At 44.8% G+C, this 21,209-nt stretch overlaps 1 protein-coding gene across 2 annotated transcripts in view; it reads left to right on the top strand.

Moving 5' to 3' along the window:
- Positions 1-5,710: 5,710 nt before the first annotated feature.
- TLR3 (toll like receptor 3) overlaps positions 5,711-21,209 on the top strand; it is a 531,454-nt gene continuing 515,955 nt past the window's right edge. The window contains exon 1 of one of the 2 annotated variants that reach the window (XM_069631540.1): positions 5,711-5,869. Coding sequence is in view for 1 of the 2 variants with exons in the window: in XM_069631539.1 (XP_069487640.1) it covers positions 5,958-6,044 (87 nt within the window). In the remaining variant the exon portion in view is untranslated. Of the gene's footprint in view, positions 5,870-5,936; positions 6,045-21,209 lie in introns of those variants that run through there. The other variant, XM_069631539.1, reaches the window with a different exon arrangement.

Raw genomic sequence — 21,209 nt, forward strand, 5'->3', positions numbered from 1 at the left:
AATATAGTTTCTTTATTAGATATAAGGCACACATTTGCATCCGCCTTTCATCCCACCTGCACGAAAATGGAATTTGAGAGAAATTAAATTGACTTTTGAAAGAAAGAATAGCGAAGCTGAAAGTTACTTTAAAAAGGGATGGCTTCATTGCCTACACCTTGCGCTGTATATGCTGCGGAATCAGCATGGCTCAGATCACCATTTGATTCCTCACGAGTTGGTGGCTGGGCACCGTATAAGAACTCCTCTCACTCCCCCAACAAGGGCAAATATAGACGCCCATAGTGTAGCGGAGTGCTCTTGGAAGTAAAATGCATGATTATTTAAAAACAATGACTGAAAGTGTTTCTTTTATGTCTCAATCACTCCAGAATCGATGGGAAGGGTCAAGGGAAAACAAAAAGGATAATCAGCCCATTTATTTTGAAGAAACACTCAAGCCTCTCAACTTGTTCCCTGGGGACCAGGTGCTGGTATGCAGATGTAGTACCTCCCGTTTTGAGGGCCACCACAAGGTGGAGGAAGCAAGCCCTACTGCCGTGAAGTTGCGGGGGAGGAGAGCGCAGAGCGTGGATTCATTTACACAATGTCAAACCCTACAAAGGAGAACCTTTGACCTCTCCTGCAGCTACCGCTACTGAAGCAAGTGAAGAAAGCAGTTCACAGGAGAAGGGAGTCATTCTCCTGTGCCTTTGTTGTTTTGATAGTGGTAGGGTCAAGTTAGATTCGTTTTTGGAGTCGACTGTTTTGGGACTCACCAATGACTGACGAGCACCCTATTTAGTTTGGTTAGGTAGGGAAACTCCATAGTTTAGGGAAAGTTAGGCATTATTTTAAATTGTCTTATAATAAAGAATATGTTCAATATTGAAGTTCCCAATATGCCTCCTTCTTTGCACCCTCCACACATGGCAGACAAATATGAAAGAGAAGCAGAAAACATTTTTGCTACAACAAAGAAAGAAATAATTTTGTAATTTGGGATCCATGATTGGAGCTGTGTGGTGTTGAAATCTAAAGCAAAGTTAATTCAATGATGTGATGTTTTTCTTATTGCACTGACCATGTGCCATTTTGTTACCATCAATGTTTTTCTCAATTGGAAACGTTTTTCGGGGTGAAGCGAGCAAAAGAAATTAATGTTGTTATGCCCTACTTAAGCGTCTTTTGCATTTACGTGGTGACACATGATTGCGTAAATGCATAGAGAGTACATTTAGCTCCTTCTTCTGCTCACATCGCGACCGGGGGTGTTGTGTTGCTGCTGCAGCAGTTTATGTCATTAGTAGGTGTGTGTGCTATGATTTACTGGTGACAGGGCACTTAACCTTAGCTCACGTTATCACAAGATGGAAGATGGGCACAGGTTTGGTTTACTGACATTAATCTTTAGGAATGTAAATAATACTCAGCGAAAAAAAAGCTTAATAACTCGATACATGGTGCCAGACGAATGTCTTCATCATTGGTCGAGTTAAACATGTGGATGAACCTTTCCTTTAAACAAGGCCTGGCAAATAACTCAGAAGAGGCAATGGAGAATAGATATGAAGATGTGGGCAATTCCCTCAGTTCCATGGAAAGTGGCTAAAAAATGAACCATATACATGCACTATATAGAAAATAATTCAAGACTTGGACTTGGGGATGGATTTTCAGTCCTGCATCCTCAGGCCGGAGGCATTGTCTAAAATACCATTGACAGGTAAATTAGGTACTTTAACTGGGACCACTGGCAGAGGTGATGACTAAATTCTGCAGAAGAGAGCTACATTGTCTGCTTTTGGCTCGGCCTCTCATTGAGATGGTGAATTCCATTTGTAAGTGATGCAGATTCGGCACCTTTAGTGGATTTCCCCGACTACCCCAGTAGAGGGGACTGGGTAGACATATCAGATAACCTCTGGGGTGGTAGATCACATGTGGGAACCCATGTTTAACCCCTTTGGGCTCACACATCCGAATTATGTAGAGTGGTGTGTTCTCCCTCTTGTAGAAATATTTGCCCAGTATTTTGTTTGGTGAAAACTGGATAGCAGTTCCAGGAGAAAGATGGCTTAAGCCCTGCACTCTCCATGTCTGCCAGACAACATATACTACCTATTCTGTATTTTTTCAGAAACCGTTTCCAGGGAACTCTGCGTTCTAGATACTGTCATGGGATATCACGTAGAGTTTTTCAAGAGGCCTCGCCAGAGCTTTCCCCCAGCCCAGCTCAAATTCAAAAGGTCCCAGAAAAAGGCAGCCAAGCAGAAAGATAACAGAACGATTCAAAAGAACTTCTAATAGACCCACCAGAGAAGCATACACCAACCAGCTAGTTGTACCCCCATTTAAATTAAGCACAGCCGGAGGCAACAGCTTCCCTGTCAAAGCGGCCCAGTTGTGGAACTCCCTCCCATCTTCCTTAAGGTCTGACCAATCCTATCCACACTTCAGACTCAACTGTATTAAATGGCTCAAATAATATAATATAACTGACCGACACTAGGACTACTCACACCTGACCCACCTGTTAACCTGCAACTAAACATATACTGACATACTGTTTTAACTTTCAATGTATACTGTGTATACACCATGTGTACAAATACCTGTGTATATAACCATGCATATTGTCATCATTGCATCATGTAACTACTTGGAATGTGTAACTGTCTGTGTGTAACTGTAACCTGTAAGCTTAAAGTATTCTTGAACACGCACCCGGATACCTCCGGGTCTGGCACGCGCTACAAATAAAATAAACAAACAAACAAACAAACAGGAGATTGCTCAGGTGCTACAGAAAAGGGAGTTCGCGTATTTCAGGCTACACAATTTTCTCAAAAATATTTTTTCTGGTTCGAAAAAAAGATTGGTCATTCTGCCCTGAAGTCAATCTAGGGTCTCTCAATCATTATGTCCTGTATCAACGTTTCAAGATAGAGCTGGGTGTGCTGTTAAGAGACTGTTGAGGCCAGGCAACTGGTTTGTTCAGCTGAACTTTTAGGAGGCCTATCTGACTATCCATATTGCAATGGAACAAAGGCATTTCTATACCTTAAGTGGCATCATCAGCATTTTTGCTTTTCTTCGCTGTCCTTCAGTTTATGCTCAGGCCCTTGGTCCATTTCTAAATTATTTTGGCCAGTCGTCAGTTTCTTGAGATTCAGAGGCATCAGGCTCTTGATTTATCTGGATGCTATTTTTTTCTTGGCCTAGTCCACGACTTCACTTTAAAAGCATTTCCAGTTCACTGTCAATTTACTGACGGGTCTCGGTTTTCTTATCAACTGTGAGAAGTCGGAAGTGTGTCCCTCCGAGCATCTACAGTTTCTGGGTTTTGGGATACATTGCACTTCCTCGACTCTTCATCTTTCCAAGACAAAGGTTTGCAACATCAAATGGAAGATTGTTCAGTCTCTGCTGGCCAACCTTTTTTCAAACCGCCAAAGGGCCAGCATTGTGGGTTTTCTGTCTATATCAATCCAAGCTTTAGTTCCAGCGCCCCTACATTACAGGGCCTGCAGAGATTACAATTCTGGAAACTCTGTGAAGGCATTGGGATATTCCAGTTGTGTTCAGCTTTCATCGGAGTGGCTCGCAACTAATTGATTTGGTATCTTCGGGACATAGATGCCTGGAGTGGCAGGGAAATCTGTGGTACCACCACCGGGCTTGCCTTCGAGTCCAGCCTCGCCCGGTGGGCAGCTTGCTGTGCTGGGGTTTCCACTGGAGGACAGTGGTCTCAGCTGGAGTTGCTCAAGCACATCAAATGTTTGGCGATTCTTGCTGATTCCTTTGTAGTCCAGAGCTTCACAAAGAGCAAATGGCACAGACTAGTGCACCAGACACTGGCGAGACTCAGCAGATTGGCGACGGTTGCCCAAGGTTTTTTTGAGCCCTTTAGGGTCTCTTGTGAGATTGCCATCTTTGTGCATCTCCCCTCAACACCAAGCTGCCGCACTTCTTAAGCTGAAGGCGGGATTTGGAAGCCTTTGTGATGGACGCCTTTGTGCAGGATTGGAGCACGGACATCGTGTACGGTTTTTCCTCAGATTCCTATGGTACAAGCACAACGAGTCACAATGGTACAGATCTCCCATTTTGGCCATCCCAAGCATAGTACCGACTGGTTCTTAAACTTTTGATAAGACATTCTACGGTTGCTATGGGCATTTACTGTCCTTTTACAAAGATCAGAGGGCGAGTATCATACTCTCATTCTGGGGGGCACCCTTTGGTTAGTTGCATACCTTATGTTGAGGATTGTTGGGCCCACAAGGCATTTCTGGCTTAGCTTTGCCATTCATTGGGTGTTTGAGGGCACCTAGTACCCTTTGATCATATAGCTTAGCCTGGACAGCCTCGATACGGGTTTTCTCGAGGTGATCTGGATCCCCATCAAGCCCCTATGGTATCAATGTTAAATGTGTTGGCTGAGTATGCAAGGTCTTCCTCCTATCGAACAATGGATTTGTATTGTTCTATACCTGCATACCATGACCTTTGGATTAGTTCTCAGTGGGCGAATCTCCGTTGGTTGTTGTCTGTTTAAAAGTATACAAATCACGACTCAGCCTACTCCATGATATTCCAGTCTTTGGGATGTAAATGTGGTACTTAGTGCTTCAGGAAATGGGCATCCAATGGCCATTTCTCTTTTAAGCAACTTTCAGCAACATTGGTCACACTGATGTGTTTGGTCGTGGTTCCGATGAGAATGATGGGAAGACCTTATTCTGAGGATCAGGGATTGTGGAGCCTGATGGTCTGACCATGTTGCTACCCACAGGATTCAGTTGGGAGTGAGCTTATGCTGCAGAAGTGGCGCCACCGGCAGAAAAGAAGATGGCAAGACGGCTGCGCGAAGTCCTTGTAGAGCAGGCTGGCTGCACCGAGATTGAAGGACAGAGGGGAATGGAGTGGATCACGAGCCTTGGATTATGGGTGCAGTCGTTTTTTTGGTCTGTGACCTGTTGTTTTTTGTGTAATAAACAAGAAGAGAGAAGTGGATAAAACTTGCCTCCGATAGAATCACGACGGTGCCGTTTTCTAGGACTAAGAGGAATTATTTTGTGCTCATTAAATCATTTAATGGCAAGACTCAAAAATAATATGTTGCAAGAATCAAACAATGTATTTTATATATTGTATTGCCCACCATTCACAGTAGTACAAAACAATCTAACTCCAAAGTTTGAAAATGGTGATGTCATTCTAAAACTGGGGTCATGGTGATATCTATTGGGAAAGAGCAGCAGTGTCACACCTTTTCCTTCACTTTTAGCGCGGGGAAATCAGCTGAGGTGCCCCGTCTGGTTCGAGCACTATTTTGGACACTGGCCAGAGTCCTCTTAGAACAGCAAATTTTGGATTCACGTATCCCTTATACTAATAGTGAAAAAAAGAACGATCGGAAAGATCGCTTCTTTGTTATTTACGTCATAATAAAACATGTTTTCATGTCGTTTTTGAAAAGAAGACATTCTTTATATAACTTAAAATCACACGGCAATAACAGACGCCGTTCTTGCGCTTGGTTCTGTTTCATGCATGGACCAAACCAAAGTTCGTTTCCTATTGTGCCCGGGCTGCAGTCAGGGCAGTGCCAGCACCGCGACGGCTGGAGCTGACGAATGCTTCTGGTGGAGGAGGGCGGGCGAGGCGAGGGCTGGGAAGCTGCCTGTAAGCGAGTTAAGGCGCATAATAGAGCAGTGGGCGGCGGCCTCTCGCGGCTGCGCCCCAGCTCCGAGTCCCATTTGTCAGCCCGAGGTGTGGTCTCGGAGCTGTGGGAGTAGATAAGAAAGGCAGTCCCTCGGAGAAGTTGTCTAACTGCGGCCGAGCGTGTGGAGGACCTGCAGACGCCGCCGCCGGAGTCCGCACAGTAAGGCGTTTGTTTACCAAAAATGTAGCGTATTGGTTTGTGGACTTGCCTGGCCTGGACCGCGTGTACTGTTGATTAATGCGGGAGAATGACAAATAGGTTTCTGAGGAAAGGGGCGGCCCAACCATACCCATTACTTCTCCGTCTACTGTTCCTGCAAGGGGCGCCTTCTTGGGTAGGGAACACGATCCATAGCGATGGAGTCCGTATTTCCTTATACCACCTAACCGTTCAAATGCCCCTTTAAAAGAAGCATTGCCAAAGCCAACAGTTTTGACTTGTATGTAGTCATTGGATAGGTATTTGACATGCACTGCTATAATGGTACTACCTCCTGGCCACAATATTGCAATGCTTATCTAGCACGAATCAGATATGTTGGCTTTCCTGATTCTTCATTTTTAATATGACTTTTTCCTTTGCCAGTGATTTCTGATGTATTTCTATCACGTTAGCATCGCAAAACAAGTTCTTGACACCGGATCAGGGAAACTTCACAGTACATGAGGCTACGGCGGTGGGTGGTTTGCATCTGTCCGAAGGTCGGGTATGGTAGGATTTTTGTGGCAATGTCAGAACAGTGGTCTGTCTTTGCAATTACATTTGTCTAATCAAGAGTGTCGAGACAGCTCATTTTCACTTTGGGCAAGTAGGTATCTCAAGTGACAAATATAAGCCAAAACTATTCCATTCGAGATAGGAGAAAAGGCATATGAGGAGGAACACACGCCTGAAGGTGTTGTTTGGTTATTTGTCCATCCATTGAATGCCCATGGCCATGTTAATCCTCATGGCCGTTCGCACCTACTTCCAGCGCAAAACACCTTGCAACACTCTGAGCTTGCTTTATTCAAGCCTTACCATCAAACTTTGCTCACAAAGTGCTTCCCAGTGTTTTTTTAAAGCAGTCTTCTGAGAGTTAAGGGCTTAATTGAAGTTGTAAACCCTCTACTGATGTAATAAAAATATCGTAACCAGGTATCCCCTTAGCCAATTGATTTATAAGCACTCTGCATGTCCTTCACTGAAGTCCTGTTCAAACAAGCCTTGGCAAAGCAAACAGTTTTGGCCTGTGTATAAGTATTAGGCATTTTCCAGGCCCTGCTATTAAAAGCCCAGGTACTCGCACCATTTTGCACCTGCTACCATCAATGTCTTTCCCATGCCTACATAAAAGCCCAAACTGGTGGTATTGCCAATTACTTTTTTTTCTTTTGGCTTTACACAGCTTGTGGGTGTTGATTGGTTAGTTATCTACCCATTAACTGCCCATGGCCATACTAAACCCTCTGTCCAGATCCACCTTCTACCTGCCCTTCCCCGCCTGATACACAATCCTGGAATTTCTTTGTGCTTGCTGAACTGCACATAAATATAATGTTTTGTGCTATACAGTGCCTGCCCGTTCTTTCTAAGCGTCTCCCTCAACTCTCCCGTTGAGAATTTGGAAATTCCACTCTTCTGACAAACATCATAGAGACTGCACTAAATGAGAATATCGATTGGTTAAGAGTCTATCTCTCGCGTATACTAATAAGGAAGAAAACGTATATGCAAATTGTTCTCTAATTCTGTATGTGATAATCATCTTTCCTCAATGATGTATAGCTATGTTTATCTACCACTCAAATACATATTGTGCAGTCAAATCTATTTTTTTTTTTTTTTAAACTTTTATTTTTATTCAGCTTGGTAGAACAGATACAGGTGAGCAATAAGAGCATGTAGAATCAGACAACTCAATACAATTCAGTCTCATAAAACAGTTAGGGGGGCTCGACTCGCCCACAACAGGGAATAGGAGGACAGTAACATACCCGGCAAGGGGCCATTCAGGGGAGGGCCAGTGATCAACAAGAGGAGGGCGCGGGGGATGTGGGACCTGAGTCAGTGTCGGGAGGGGACATAAATAATCGGAACTTCAACCAGATGTCTCTGGGCCTAGAACAGATGGGCTGCTGCACCGCCCAAGATTCTTCCGTGTCGGAAGCCCAAGTGACCGCCTTAAGCCAGTTTGCATGAGTCGGAGTAGTAGGTCGAAGCCAACTGAGTAGTATCGCCCGAACCGCCAGAAGCATACAGAGGCCAGCTAATCTCCTCGAATCCCGGTGGAGCTCGGGAAAGTCATGAAACAGGCATTTCAATGGGCTGGGGGAGATTGGGTGTTCGAGCACCGACGAGACAGTGGAGCAAACAGCTTCCCAAAATTGGGTGAGGCGGGGGCATGACCATAACATGTGAAAGTAGCCAGCTCCATCAAAGCCACATCTAGGGCATCTAGGGGAAGAGCTATTCGAAATGCGGTGTAGTCTGGCTGGGGTATAATGGTACCTGTGGAGTAACTTAAATTGAATTAGTTTAAATCGGGAGTTGAAGGAGACCCCCTGGATACGTGAGCACATATGGGACCAACGGTCTTCGGTAATTTCCACCCCGAGGTCAGACTCCCAAGCTAGCTTTAGTTTAGAGAAAGAAGGGGGGGATCTAGATTGTAGCAAGGTGTATAGTCTGGAAGTTTTTCCCCTCATTGGGCAGGGAGAGGTCAATTCAGTGATCGCCGGCTCATCAGGCGGCAGTGATGGGAAGCACGGGTACTTATGTTTGAGGACTCTACGGAGGGATGAGTATTGAAGCCATACCGAAGGGCGCTGTCTGAGGGGTGGAGGGAGGTCAGGCCATTCTATGAAGTTACCTTCTACAAATATGTCTCGGAGCAATTCAAATCCCGCCTCAGCCCATGTGCGAACTACCGAGGGGGGAACCCGTGGGATTCCAGGGAGAAAGTTCCAGATCGGGAAGTTACCATGAAAGGGATGGGCGGTGCCCAGTAATTGCCAAGTTTTGGATAAAGCTAATGATGTGCACCTCACCGGGTCTAATGAGCCTGATTCTATTGGGATAGGTGCGATCACCAGGGACCCAATATCACGGTCACCAGCCGACAAACCCTCTAGCCTGACATGGGGAGGGGGGTCGGACACATTGAACCAATGTGCAACGTGTTGAAGCTGGGCTGCTAGCCAGTACCCAAGAAAGTCAGGTGCACCAAAGCCACCAGACTCCATAGGAAGGGCCAGCGTCTTGTACTTAAGGCGGACCGCCCCGGAGTGCCAGAGGAAAGTGTTGAGGGTTCGTGTTAATGACTGAAAGAACTCACCTCCCGGCCATTGTGGGATATTGGCGAATCTGTACAATAGTTGAGGGAGTACCACCATCTTCAGTATTCCGACCCTCCCAGCCAATGAAATAGGAAGATTGTTCCAACCCTGAATTCTTTGCGTGAGATCTGAGAGGTATGCTAGGTAGTTCCTCTCGAAAACCCGATCGAAGTGTCGCGACACCACCACACCCAAATATGTAATCTCGGATTGGGCCCATGTGAATCCAAGAGCGTCGGGAGGGGGGAGTGTGCCAGGGGTGAGTGGGAAAAGAGTTGATTTGGCGCAGTTGACCGTCAGGCCTGACATATTACCAAAGAGGACAACATCCTCCATAATTGGGGCAAGGTTGGCCTCAGGGGAGCGAATAAAGAGTAAAGCGTCGTCAGCATATAAGGAAACTATATCCGAGACCCCGGCGGTACGTAGACCTCTATGGGAATGGAAATGGCGGAGCATATCCGCGAACGGTTCCATCGCCACAGCGAAAATTAATGGAGAAAAAGGGCAGCCCTGTCTAGTACCCCTAGCTATCTGGAAAAGAGAAGAGCAGCGGCCCTCGGTGCGGACCCTGGCCACTGGATTTGAATATAGAAGCTTGACCCAGGACAGAAACGTGGAACCGAATTTGCATTTATCAAGTACTCGCCAGAGATAACTCCATGAAACAGAATCAAAGGCCTTTTGCATGTCGAGGGTGGCGGCCACGGCATGGACGTCCGGGCTCACCCTACTTATAACATTAAAAAGGCGCCTCAGATTTAGGGCGGTAGAGCGTCCCGGAATAAACCCCGCCTGGTCAGGATGAATGATATATGGCATGAAGGGGGCTAGGCGTAGAGCCAGTAATTTAGCATAAATCTTGACATCGCAATTGATTAATGAAAGTGGCCGATAAGAGCCGCATTGAGTGGGGGGTTTGCCCGGTTTTAAGAGGACGGTGATAGTGGCTTCGCGGAGCGTGGGTGGGAGCTGACCAGCCAACAACGACTCCTCCCAAAGCGTGACCAGTTGAGGGAGTAGTAAGGACTTAAATCGTTTATAAAACTCGATCGGTATTCCATCAGAACCCGGGGATTTGCCTGATGAGAGGGAATCTATGGCCTCCGAAAGATCCGAGGGAGTAAATGGGCTCTCAAGGGCCTCAATAGTATCGGGGGAAAGAACCGAGAGGGGGAGCCTGTCCAGGTAGGCATCAATTTCAGCTATAGTGGCTTTATCTGAGTTAGCATATAAGGATTGATAAAAGGAGAGGAATTCGGAGTTAACATCGCCGGGGGAAGTGGCTAGGGATCCATCAGGTCTCTCAATGCCAGGAATGGGTGGGGAACCGAACTCACGGCGGAGAAGCCTAGCCAGGAGACGAGACGGTCGTTCCCCCTCGCCGTATCTCCTTGCCAACCCAGGGTTATCAAGAAATCTCTGCTCGCGATCCGCAAGAGCCCGGAAGGTGTCTAGCTCCGTGCCGATCAGGGCAAGGGTCTCAGGGGTATGTTTTAATGAATATTGGGCCTCCAGCCTGGACAGTGTGGCCTCGCTCTCGGCGATCTCCCTACGGATGGTTTTAAGGATGCCATTTTCTTTAGAGAGGGCGATGCCCCTGACGTAGGCCTTAAAAGCCTCCCAGAGGGTAGCTTGTGACGAGACGGACCCGGAGTTGATCTCAAAGAACTCCTCAATTGCCGACTCCAATTCCGAACTGAAGACCGGATCGAGGAGGGAGAGTGGCTTCATCCTCCAGTGTCTAGTACGGTCGTGATCGACACCCCAGGATAGGGTAATAGTTATTGGCGAGTGGTCGGAGAGAGTCCTGGGGAGAATCGACATGTTTGAGATGCTTCCTATGAACACATCAGAGACTAGCCATCTGTCAATGCGGGAAAAGGAATCGTGCACCGAGGAATAGAAGGAGAAGGTGCGAGAATCGGGGTAGAGAAGCCTCCATGCATCATACAGGGCCAGACGGGGAAGTGAAGAAAGTGTAGCATACGCGGCCTTGGTAAGGTGACGAGGTCGAGAACCTGATCTATCGAGATCCACATCAAATATTGTATTAAAATCGCCCCCCCAGAGAATGGGCACCAATGGGAATCCATCCAGAAGGGACGCGAGATGAGTGAAAAATTCGGGATCATCGACATTGGGGCCGTAGATATTTAGCAGGATCACTTCCCTATGCTGTAACATGCCATGCAGCAAAACGAATCGGCCCAGGGGGTCTATTGTCGTGGTTATAGGGTTATAGCTGATACTCTTATGAATTAGGGTCATAACTCCCCGGCTTTGTGTAGAATAGGAGGTATAGTACCTCTGTGGTCCCCATACTTTGGCGAACTTCTCACAGTGCTCAGTTACCGCATGTGTCTCCTGAAGAAAGAGGATCCTAGCTCCATGTCGTTCAGCCTGAAGCTGTAGTAGCCTCATTTTCTTGAAGTTCCCCAGCCCCCGAACGTTCCAGCTCAGGAATGTAATGGTTTCCTCACCCGACACCCCAGAAGTAGCCATGGAGAAACACAGGTGGATGGAACAGTGTCCCCCATAGATGGGCCCCATTGTTGCCAGGGCCGCAGTGACATAGATCACCTGGTGCTCTGAACTCTACCCTCTCCGCAAATACCAAGCCTTTTTTAACATTAACTCCCTTACCACCCACCCCCTCCCACATCCCTCCCCCAATCGGAGAGATGAAAACCCCATAGGTAACAAACCAAATACAAAACAATGGCATCAACGCCTGGGGGGCCTGTGGGTCGGCCTGACGGCGGAGTTCCGCACCTTGAGGCAATTTGAGGATAAACATAATGCCTGGGAACAAAGGAAGGAGACACGTGGGAATGTCTCCGCAGGTGAGGGGAGGCAGGCATGACCAACAATAGTGAACCAATTTAACGAGATTGTACGTGGGGGACACCCGAACAGCTTGTATGGAATGGTGTGTGTATTTAGACCCTATATAGGAAACAAGGGGTTACTATGGTGATTCGCAACCCACACCAGCAGTTGCATTACATAGAGAGAAACATAACTAAGCATATTTTCAGACAGTGTCCACAGGACGAAGTAGCTGGTATCTCCATGGCCCAAGGGACCCCATAGTAATGCATCCAGGATTGACGGCACGTTGTGGAACCAACCAAGTCCTGGGTTAGGGCTATGCGGTGTCGGATCCAAAAGATGAGCATGACGTGCCTGACCAAGGGTGCAGTGTGTGGGCCATCGATCCAAAACCCAAGCAAGGGGAGGGATTAATGAAAGTATGTATTAGCCGGGAAAACGTTCATCCATAAACTTAGAGGCCTCCTCTGGTAGCGTGAAAAAATAAACTCGGTTCGCATGTTCAATCCGGAGTTTGGCAGGGTATAACATAGCATACTTGACCTGGAGGTCGCGCAATCGTCTCTTCACCGCCATGAAGGATTTGCGCTCGCGCTGGACCGCCGTCGAGAAGTCCGGATATAAGTGGATCCTGGCCGCCCCCAGCAAGAGGTCCCCCTTGATTCTCGCCGCCCTGAGAAGGGCATCCCGGTCACGAAAATTTAAGACCCTGGCTATTATCGGGCGAGGGGGTGCGCCCGGCCTAGGCTTCGCCACAAGTGCACGGTGGGCTCTCTCGATTGCAAATTGTGAGGAGAGTTTTGGGGAATCGAGGAGTCGAAGGAGCATGCTCTCCACATAGTCTTCCATGGGCTCCTGTATGCCATCCTCCGGAACCCCAATTATACGGAGGTTGTTGCGCCTCGAGCGAGACTCAAGGTCCTCATTCTTCTTCTCTACCTCTTTCAAGCGTGTAGATAACGTGGAGACCTCCGCCCGGAGCGAGCCCAGACCATCTTCGGCGGTACTCATACGTGACTCAATCTCAGTCACACGCCCATCCGTCCTCTCCATGTGTGCCTTGATGGAGGATATCGTGCCATTCATGTCGTCAAGCTTACTATGTATTGTGGTGAACCCTTCACGAATGAACTCCATCATTTTCTGAGATTCGGAAGGTTCCGGTTCATGTGCGGTTGATGGTTCCTGTGATGGCGTCTCCGCACCAGATCCGCCCGAAGGCTTAGTAAACATATTGATAGAAGATTGCTTCTTTCCAGTCCTCGTTGACATGATGTCGGCAAGTATTGAAATCAAGTCCGCAGGTGAAGGGGAGGGTGCAGGACACCAGGAGAAGGCACCAGAGATGTGTGAAGCTGTGGCCGGCTGGCAGTAGGAGATGCAGTGTTGCCGGGTCAAGGACAGGAGCGCCGTCCAGGCCGACCGTCGTACGTGGTGGCCCGTGATCCACGAGTGTGTCTCCGGGAACCCGAGGAGGCAGGGGCCAGGGGAGCCAGTAGGAAAACCAGGAGTAGCCTCTGGTAACTGTCGAGTCGCGGCAAGACCGCCAGGCCGGCAGCCCCCCGGTCGACCAGATGCAAGGTGGGTCAGTAGAGGAGAGTCAGGGGTCGGGGTGCCCCTCGGCACCGTGAAGTCGCCCGCAGTAGGTAGGGGCGGACACTTCCCGCCGCCCACCGGCCCGACTTTTGGTGTGGGTTAATGGACCCGAGGAACAGGGCAGCCGGGGAGGGCTAAAGGCCGCGGTCGGGATGCGGTGTCCGCACTAGGCTGGGCCAGGAGCCGTGCATGTGAGGGAGTCCAGCGGGAGCAACGCGTACCTCAGGGGCGGCTCCCCCCCGATGGAGGCAGCCCGCCCGTATGATGAAGTCCAAAGTAGGGAACCATCACGCCGCTCGAAGCACGTCCGAGTCGGCACGCCTCCCAGGACGGGGTGGCGGAGCGAGCGCTCACGGCTCCGATAAAGGTCCAGCTCCCGTCGGTTGCTCCCCCGAAGATCGTAGTGGGCGGGAGCGCCAGGCGGGAAGAACGCCCCTCCCCCCACGGAAGGCCACAAGCCGCGGGACTCGGCCGCGATTCACTGGAGCCCCGCGGGGGATCGGAGGAGGCACCCGCTCCCGCTCAACACGCCGGGGCCAAGAGCTCAGCGGCCAAGGAAGTCCGGAGGACCGGATAAGAACAGGAGGGTCCCTGACACACCAGTCTTCCCCTCCGTGGTTTAGGTGGTCAGACGCCGAGGCAGACCGGATGAATTCAGCAAGAAGGAGCGCCTCGCGGAACGGAGCTGATTAGAAGGCGGCCATCTTCATCGAGCGCAACAGCGCCCCCCAGTCAAATCTATTTTTTGATACTAATAACCAAACCTTTTTTAATCCAATCCCAGTACCCAACTGTTCACGAGTATTTGGTCACAGGACACAGTAAGAGTATGCCTTAATATAAGATCTAATGGCACTGTTCATCTCGTTGTATGGTCTACATTATGAGAAATACGTTTCTCGCTATTTTTCAATATCTTAGAACTAGTAGGCAAACACTTTAACTTTTGAGCCGGGTATTAATACAAATTGGTCTTTTCCTCCAGTCCTTTTAAGATGGTTGCCATTGTAACTAACCTAACTAATATAGTACACATTCACTTTTTATTCTGTGTCGATCTTTTTATGACAGTATGACAGTAATAGTGGATGAAGTCTGTTTTTTAGTAACATACAGCGCGTATCAGACGTTTAACTTGCTGTCTTTAATTACTTATTAGTATGGTCGTTAACCAACTCTTCCGCCCTTTTTAGATCAGAGATTCAGAATCCTAATACGTTCTTCGGTGAAGTAATCGCCCATATAGATATCAGAGTGCTGGAATATTAACATCAGCACCTAAGCCTTATCCAACTATGGGTAAGTTAGAATAACGTCAATACATCAACCGCTACGACATGGCCGCCAGACTATCAGGTCTTTAAGGAAGAGCTACATTGTATGTACGTGACCCATGCCGTGCTTGCATTTAGAGCAAGTGATGTTGCTGTAACATCGGTTTGCAACTGGCGTTCCTGTGATTAATCTCGGCGAACATGAAGGAATTCTGCGCGCTACGGCAAGTCCCTTTACTGGTAAGAAATACTAATAGGCAAGTCATTTTCTTAATACGAGTCATGGAGAGCTCGTAACAAACACCTTTGTATACATATACACTATTTTGTACACAGTCTCGCACTTATCATCCCCTCTGTTGCTTTTGTTTAATTTCTTCTCGTGTAACAGGGGCATGGTGTACTTTAAGACGCCTGGCGCGGTACTTCACTTCTCCCTTCAGACAATACATTGACCTGAAATTACTATTCAAAAGTCTTCAGAAAGTAACTTGTCTAAGTTGATTTTACTTTTATTCCATGGACAGAATTTTAACTGTGTCCATGGAGTTTTACAATAAACTCTAACAATGTTCTAACCTAGTATGATGATGTTGTATTCCATCCCTTTCTGTTGTTTTTGATTTATTTTTTCTCTAGAAACATATCTGAAAAGGCACTTTTTACTGCATAGCACATCTATCTTCACTCTGTAACGATTTCTAGGAGTTGGAGTATACTGAGAACACTTCAAGTAACTGATAATTAACCCATTGAGTTTCATCTTTCTTAGAAAATGTGGTCAGAGTATGCGTTCTAGTGTTATTACATCAGTGACACTATGGTTAATTTCCACATGTATCTGTCTATTTATCAGACACCTGACCCACCACTATATACACAATCAAGTTCTTAGTGGTAAACATAACTTAAATTATGTATTATTGTTGAGTGAATAAAACAGTTCCTTACGGCTGTTCCTGCCTGTTTCGGTGATTGCACACGTCAGAGGGTGAGACTCCATCTTCGTTGAGTATTATTAAGAACACTTACAGCCCCAGAGACATTTTTTAATGAAAAGCTATCCTACTGTAAAATAATCTTTGTCCCCTGAAGTTCTATCATTGTTAAGAAAACATATGGTAGACCGAAACATGTTTTTTTTTTTTTATGCTGTATTTTCAGAAAAGACATATTGCTAACACATTATTATATATATTGATAGCATCTGGTATTGCACAAACCACCAAATGATAGGCACAACATAAAATTCAAGTTTTGCCTCAAAATGTAAATCCTGTTTGTCGGATAGCAGACATTTGTGAGCAATAGCTCCTAATTTTAAAATTTTGTTGAGATTAATGTATGTATTTGTTGAAATAACTTGGCACATGTCAGTTTACAGCGACTCATTTTTGTATTGTTACAATAAGTGTGTGTGTATATATATATATATATATATATATATATATATATATATATATAATGTTACACAGCCACAGTAGTGGCTGTGTAGTTATGGTTAAATTGCTAATCCCATAGGAAGAGCACTTTTTGGCCGGCTAATAACTTCGCTCCCCCTGGACTAATCCTCACCAAACTTTGCAAAATAAGTATATGGCCCACTCTGAATTCCATTGCAAAGTATGGGGAGGTTTGGTCAAGGAGGGGCAAAGTTATCAGGGGGGATCCAAAATTTCTTTTGTTCCCATAATGGGAAAAAACTTTGCTCACGCCTACAGCCCAAACCACTGGATGGATTTTCACCAAATTTGCGGCAGGATCGGCGGCTTGGTCCCGAAAGAGTACTTTTGTTGATTGGGTATAAATCCGTCCAGTAGTTTTTTTTTTAAACAACTAAAAAGTAGGTCACAAAAAATTAGTGATATCTATGTCCGCTCCGCGGACACACTTCCCTGTTCGCTCCGTGGACAGACACCGATTGGCTACTCGGCTTGCGTCATGTCCGCTAACTTATGACGTGTCTGCTGATTGGCTGGGATGGCCCGCCATCTTGGATCCACGGTCATCCGCAGACAGCGCGGCGACAAACTGGGGAGAAATACAAGTTTGGCAGTGTGTTGGTGTGTAAGAGTGCTTGGGGATGGTGGGGGAGTAAGAGATGGGTAAAATGCTGTGTTTGTTTAGGTGGCAGGCACCCCTAATGTGTTCGGCATGTCCACGGTCACCGCGACTGTCCGCGGACATAAAAAATGCATTGCAGTGGCCCATATAGCACAGTTAAATTGTTTGATTTTATGGGTGTGTCATGCTGCGGTGGTTGTGGCCAGGGTCTAGAGTCTTGGGTGCAAGGCCGAAGGCCATAGGCCATGCACCCAAGGCTCTAGGCCCTGGCCACAACCACTGCAGCATATCACACCTATAGAAACAAATATCTATAAAATATCTGCAAATCTACAGTTTGTGTACTGTTTGATTTGTATATTGTATGTGAAATTTTGGCTACGTCATGTCATTAAGATTGTAGAGTTTGGTAACAGGCACTGCAGTTTAACATATTCATGGAAGTAAACATTTTGTATTGTGGTGTATGGTTGGATGTTTGGTTCAATGGTTGCGTTATGGAGCAGTATTTGAGTTGGATTTATTATAATATACATACTGTTTGATTTTTTGTGATTGGATATATTTTTTTTCTGACGTGGGTAACTGGAGTAGATATATTTTTTGTCAATTTCTGTGATAAAAGAAAAGATCATGTTAGTGTAGGTATTTTATAAAGACTTATTACATTGCATAACAGACATTTCTGCTTTATTTCGACCCTCATATTTAGTAGTTTACAAACCAGTGTACTGTGCAATTTGCTCGGTTCCTGTGTTTGTTGCTTACATCATTGGGTCTGTGGGAAAAAAAATCCATGTTGGATTAAAAAACCCTTTTTTTTGTTATGGTACAGTACATTTGTTTGTTTGGTTTCAGTGTTTACTTGTTGTTTCTGGCTAATGTTCTATTTGTTGGCTTGTTGCAGATTGTTAGATACCTGTTGTCGAATTGTAACTGGTTTTACTTTTTTATTTATACTCTCAAATTGCTAATCTATCTGTTGGGTTTTTGCAGAGTTAGATACATGTTGGCGTTTTGTAGCTATTTCTAGTTTTCTAATTGAAGTTTTATTAATTTTTATGCACAGATTAGTTGTTGGGGCTGTTGATTTACTTGTTTGGTTGTTGCAAAATCTTGGGGCAGTTAGATACCCGTTGGCATATTCTAACTGTTTATTTCTTGTTATATTTTAGTGGCATTGATTTATCTGTTTGTTGAAAAATCTTGGGGCAGTTGGATGCCTGTTAGCGTATTCTAACTGTTTATTTCTTGTTATATTTTAGTGGTATTGATTCATTTGTTTGGTTGTTGCAAAATCTTGGGGTAGTTAGATACCTGTTGGCGGATTCTAACTGTTTATTTCTTGTTATATTTTAGTGGTATTGATTCATTTGTTTGGTTGTTGCAGAATCTTGGGGCAGTTAGATACCTGTTGGCGTATTCTAACTGTTTATAGTTTTCTAATTGAAGTTTTATTAATGTTTATGCACAGATTAGTTATAAAATTTTTGTTTTAAGAATATTAAATGTTTATAAGATTTGCTGGTAATCTTTGCTTTAGAGTAATGGTACTATCATTACATTCAAACCATCCACAATTCTTTTTTTTATATATGCAGTGTAGTGACCTGCATTGGTTGTGTCTCCTGCATGGTAGATTATACCTATGTTGTTAAGGTTTTCTTACCAAGTGATACTTGACCATGTGTGAATCCAGTCAGGTTGCAGTTGGTTTTGGTACCATCTGCATTGTAATGTAAAAGCATTAGTATTACGTATTTACTATGTGTTTGTATTTGTAAGGTGGAGTGATTATCTGAATTGCAGGTAGTACATAATCTGCCATGGTTTGCATTTTGTACACGTTGCTGAAATGGAACGGATTCACAGTTAGGTATGGATACATACACAAATCGTTCATTAGGGATTTGTTCCTGTGCCATATTGTTTCACAGAGTGCATGTATGTTTCCACATGTATGAAATCTGGAAGATTTCATTTATAGGTATGTTTTTGTTTTCCAGTACTTGTAGTAAGTACATTAGAAATTCTTGTGGATCTTCTTGTGAGTTTATAGTGAATTTCACCATTCCAGCACAGTAGTCCAATTCTTGTCTTATTCCATGAACACTGTATGTGTTGTCAGGATTGTTGCTTGTATTTCTATGAAGGACTATCATTTGCAAACACAATTGGTCTGTATTGTGTAGGTAAATGTTGTCAACAATTGGAATAGAATATTTATTGCTACATTTGCATAGCAACTTATACCAGTTATATTTGAACATTTTAATGGACCAGATAATTCTGTGTCCAAGTCATTTCTTCAGAGTGTGTGCTGCTTCTTTGAAGAAGTACCTGACTTACTTTGAGTAGTAGATTCTTCTTTGGTTGTAGTAATTGATAAATTACTCTTTGGAGGATTTGCAGTGAGATCCTGTTGCATTTCTGTTTGAAGTAGTTTTCTTTTACAACATTTTCCTTTCTGTGGAACAGGATATGTTTTTAGATGGGGGGGGGGGGGTGTACAGTGAACGTAGTCTATTGTATTCCAAAATGCAAGGAATATCAGCATATATTTTACTTGCATCAAAGTTGATTAGAAATAGACCGTCAAGTGTACGTAAGCCTGATAATGCTACGTAGCTCATGCATTCTTTAAAGACTGTGTTCCCAATATCTATAAATGATTTATCTATGGTAAGACCTTGTGATTTGTGAATGGTGACTGCGTATGCTAGAGTTAGAGAAAATTGTTCTCTGGTAACATACATGTCTTTGAAAAGAAGGAATCGAGCTGTTGAGCGTCCTATCCTTTTTACTTCTGATAGTTTGTCAAAGAGAATATTGACAAACTGAATGTTGTCACGTGGGTATGTTTGAAAGCCAACAACTGTACCAAGTGCTCAATTAACTAGTCCTTGTTCCACGTCAAGGTTACGTTTAAGCACTACTCTACAGTTTAAAGATAATTATTTTCTCCAAACCAGCTGTGTTGGAGATAGAGTTTTCTAAGGTTTTTAGTCTTGTTGTGGCTTGTTGACACATGGGTAGTGTCATACCATGTACGTCCAGTTTGTCTGAGGAACAAATTTCAGTTATTGGTTGCATTTCTTTTTTCAATATTGTTTCATTGAATTTTGAACAGCTTGCAAGAGTTGGCATCAAGGACATACAAGTGACATTTTTGTGTGCACATTTTTCCATGACATCAGTTGCAATGAATTATGGCCATACAGTGCATGGATGTGCTGGGTTTTTAATATTGATTGTGCTTCTTGAGGTAGTACACCAACTCTAATACTTTTTAAAATGTTGGCGTATGTGAGGTCTGCAGACTAGCACATATGTTCAGTTAATTCTTTGTATTGGTAATGTTGCCAAAGGTTGACATTTCCTATGCTGCCAACAGTTTTATGACTGAGTTTGTGCCCTAAGGTTTTAAAAACCGGTTCACCTTTCACTGGTGTCAATTGAAGAAGATCTCCGAAAACAATAATGTGTTTTCCTCCAAAGAGCTCTTCGTAGTTTGTTTTCAGTACTTCTTGTAATCTGAGGTGAATCAAAGCCAACATTAGGTTGGAGACCATGCTCACTTCATCTATTAGTAGCATTTTCATTTGTTTTAACACTGCGCAGTTCCATTGCAGCTTCTGTAGAAAGTTTGTAATAGTCTTATTTGTTTTGGTGTTCTACTGGAAGGAGTAGTAATCGGTGTAAAGTGACACTGCGTATGTTGTAGGCAGCTAAACCTGTGGGGGCAGTGACAACACCTGACAGTTTGTTGTTTGTTAATTGTTGAAGGAACTTGCTGATGATTTTGATTAAGAATGTTTTGCCTGAACCAGCTTGACCATTGACGTATAGTAGTATAGGTTTGTAATTTTGGCAGGTACATTCTTTATTTTCATGTTGTACACCATTTGCAATTTCTTTTGTTACTTCTTGAAAAAGGCTACGCTGCTCATTGTCCAGTTTTGATTGCAGTACAGCTAAGTCTTCTGTATCTTTTTCATGGTGAGACATGGCATTTTCTACTTCTGTCATGGCTAATTCTGCCTCATTTGGTATTAGTGGCTGTCCTAGTGGTTCTTGGCTTCCTGTTACAGAAGGTTGACTACTGTTGGGAGTGTCCTTATCTAGTTGAGCCTGGAGTTCTTCCCCGTGTTGCTGTTCATTGTGCAACATTGTTTTGTACTGTGTAAAGTTTACATCGGTTATAGTGCTTTCATTTGCTTTGAAAGCATCTTCATAGGAGTCATAGATATCTAGTAACTCTTCTTCTTTTCTCCATGGTTTAAAAGTTGTAGCAGGTACATGTAATATAGTTCTTTATGTTGAGGAGTTTTTAATGACAATTTGATATGATTAATTAAGCTTTGTTTGGCAAGTTTCACTAAACTGCCTTCACAACTTGTCACTCTGTATCTA

Source organism: Ambystoma mexicanum, chromosome 6q (genome assembly GCF_040938575.1).
Source record: "Ambystoma mexicanum isolate Mex_15411 chromosome 6q, UKY_AmexF1_1, whole genome shotgun sequence".
In the NCBI taxonomy this organism is placed as follows: Eukaryota; Metazoa; Chordata; class Amphibia; order Caudata; family Ambystomatidae; genus Ambystoma; species Ambystoma mexicanum.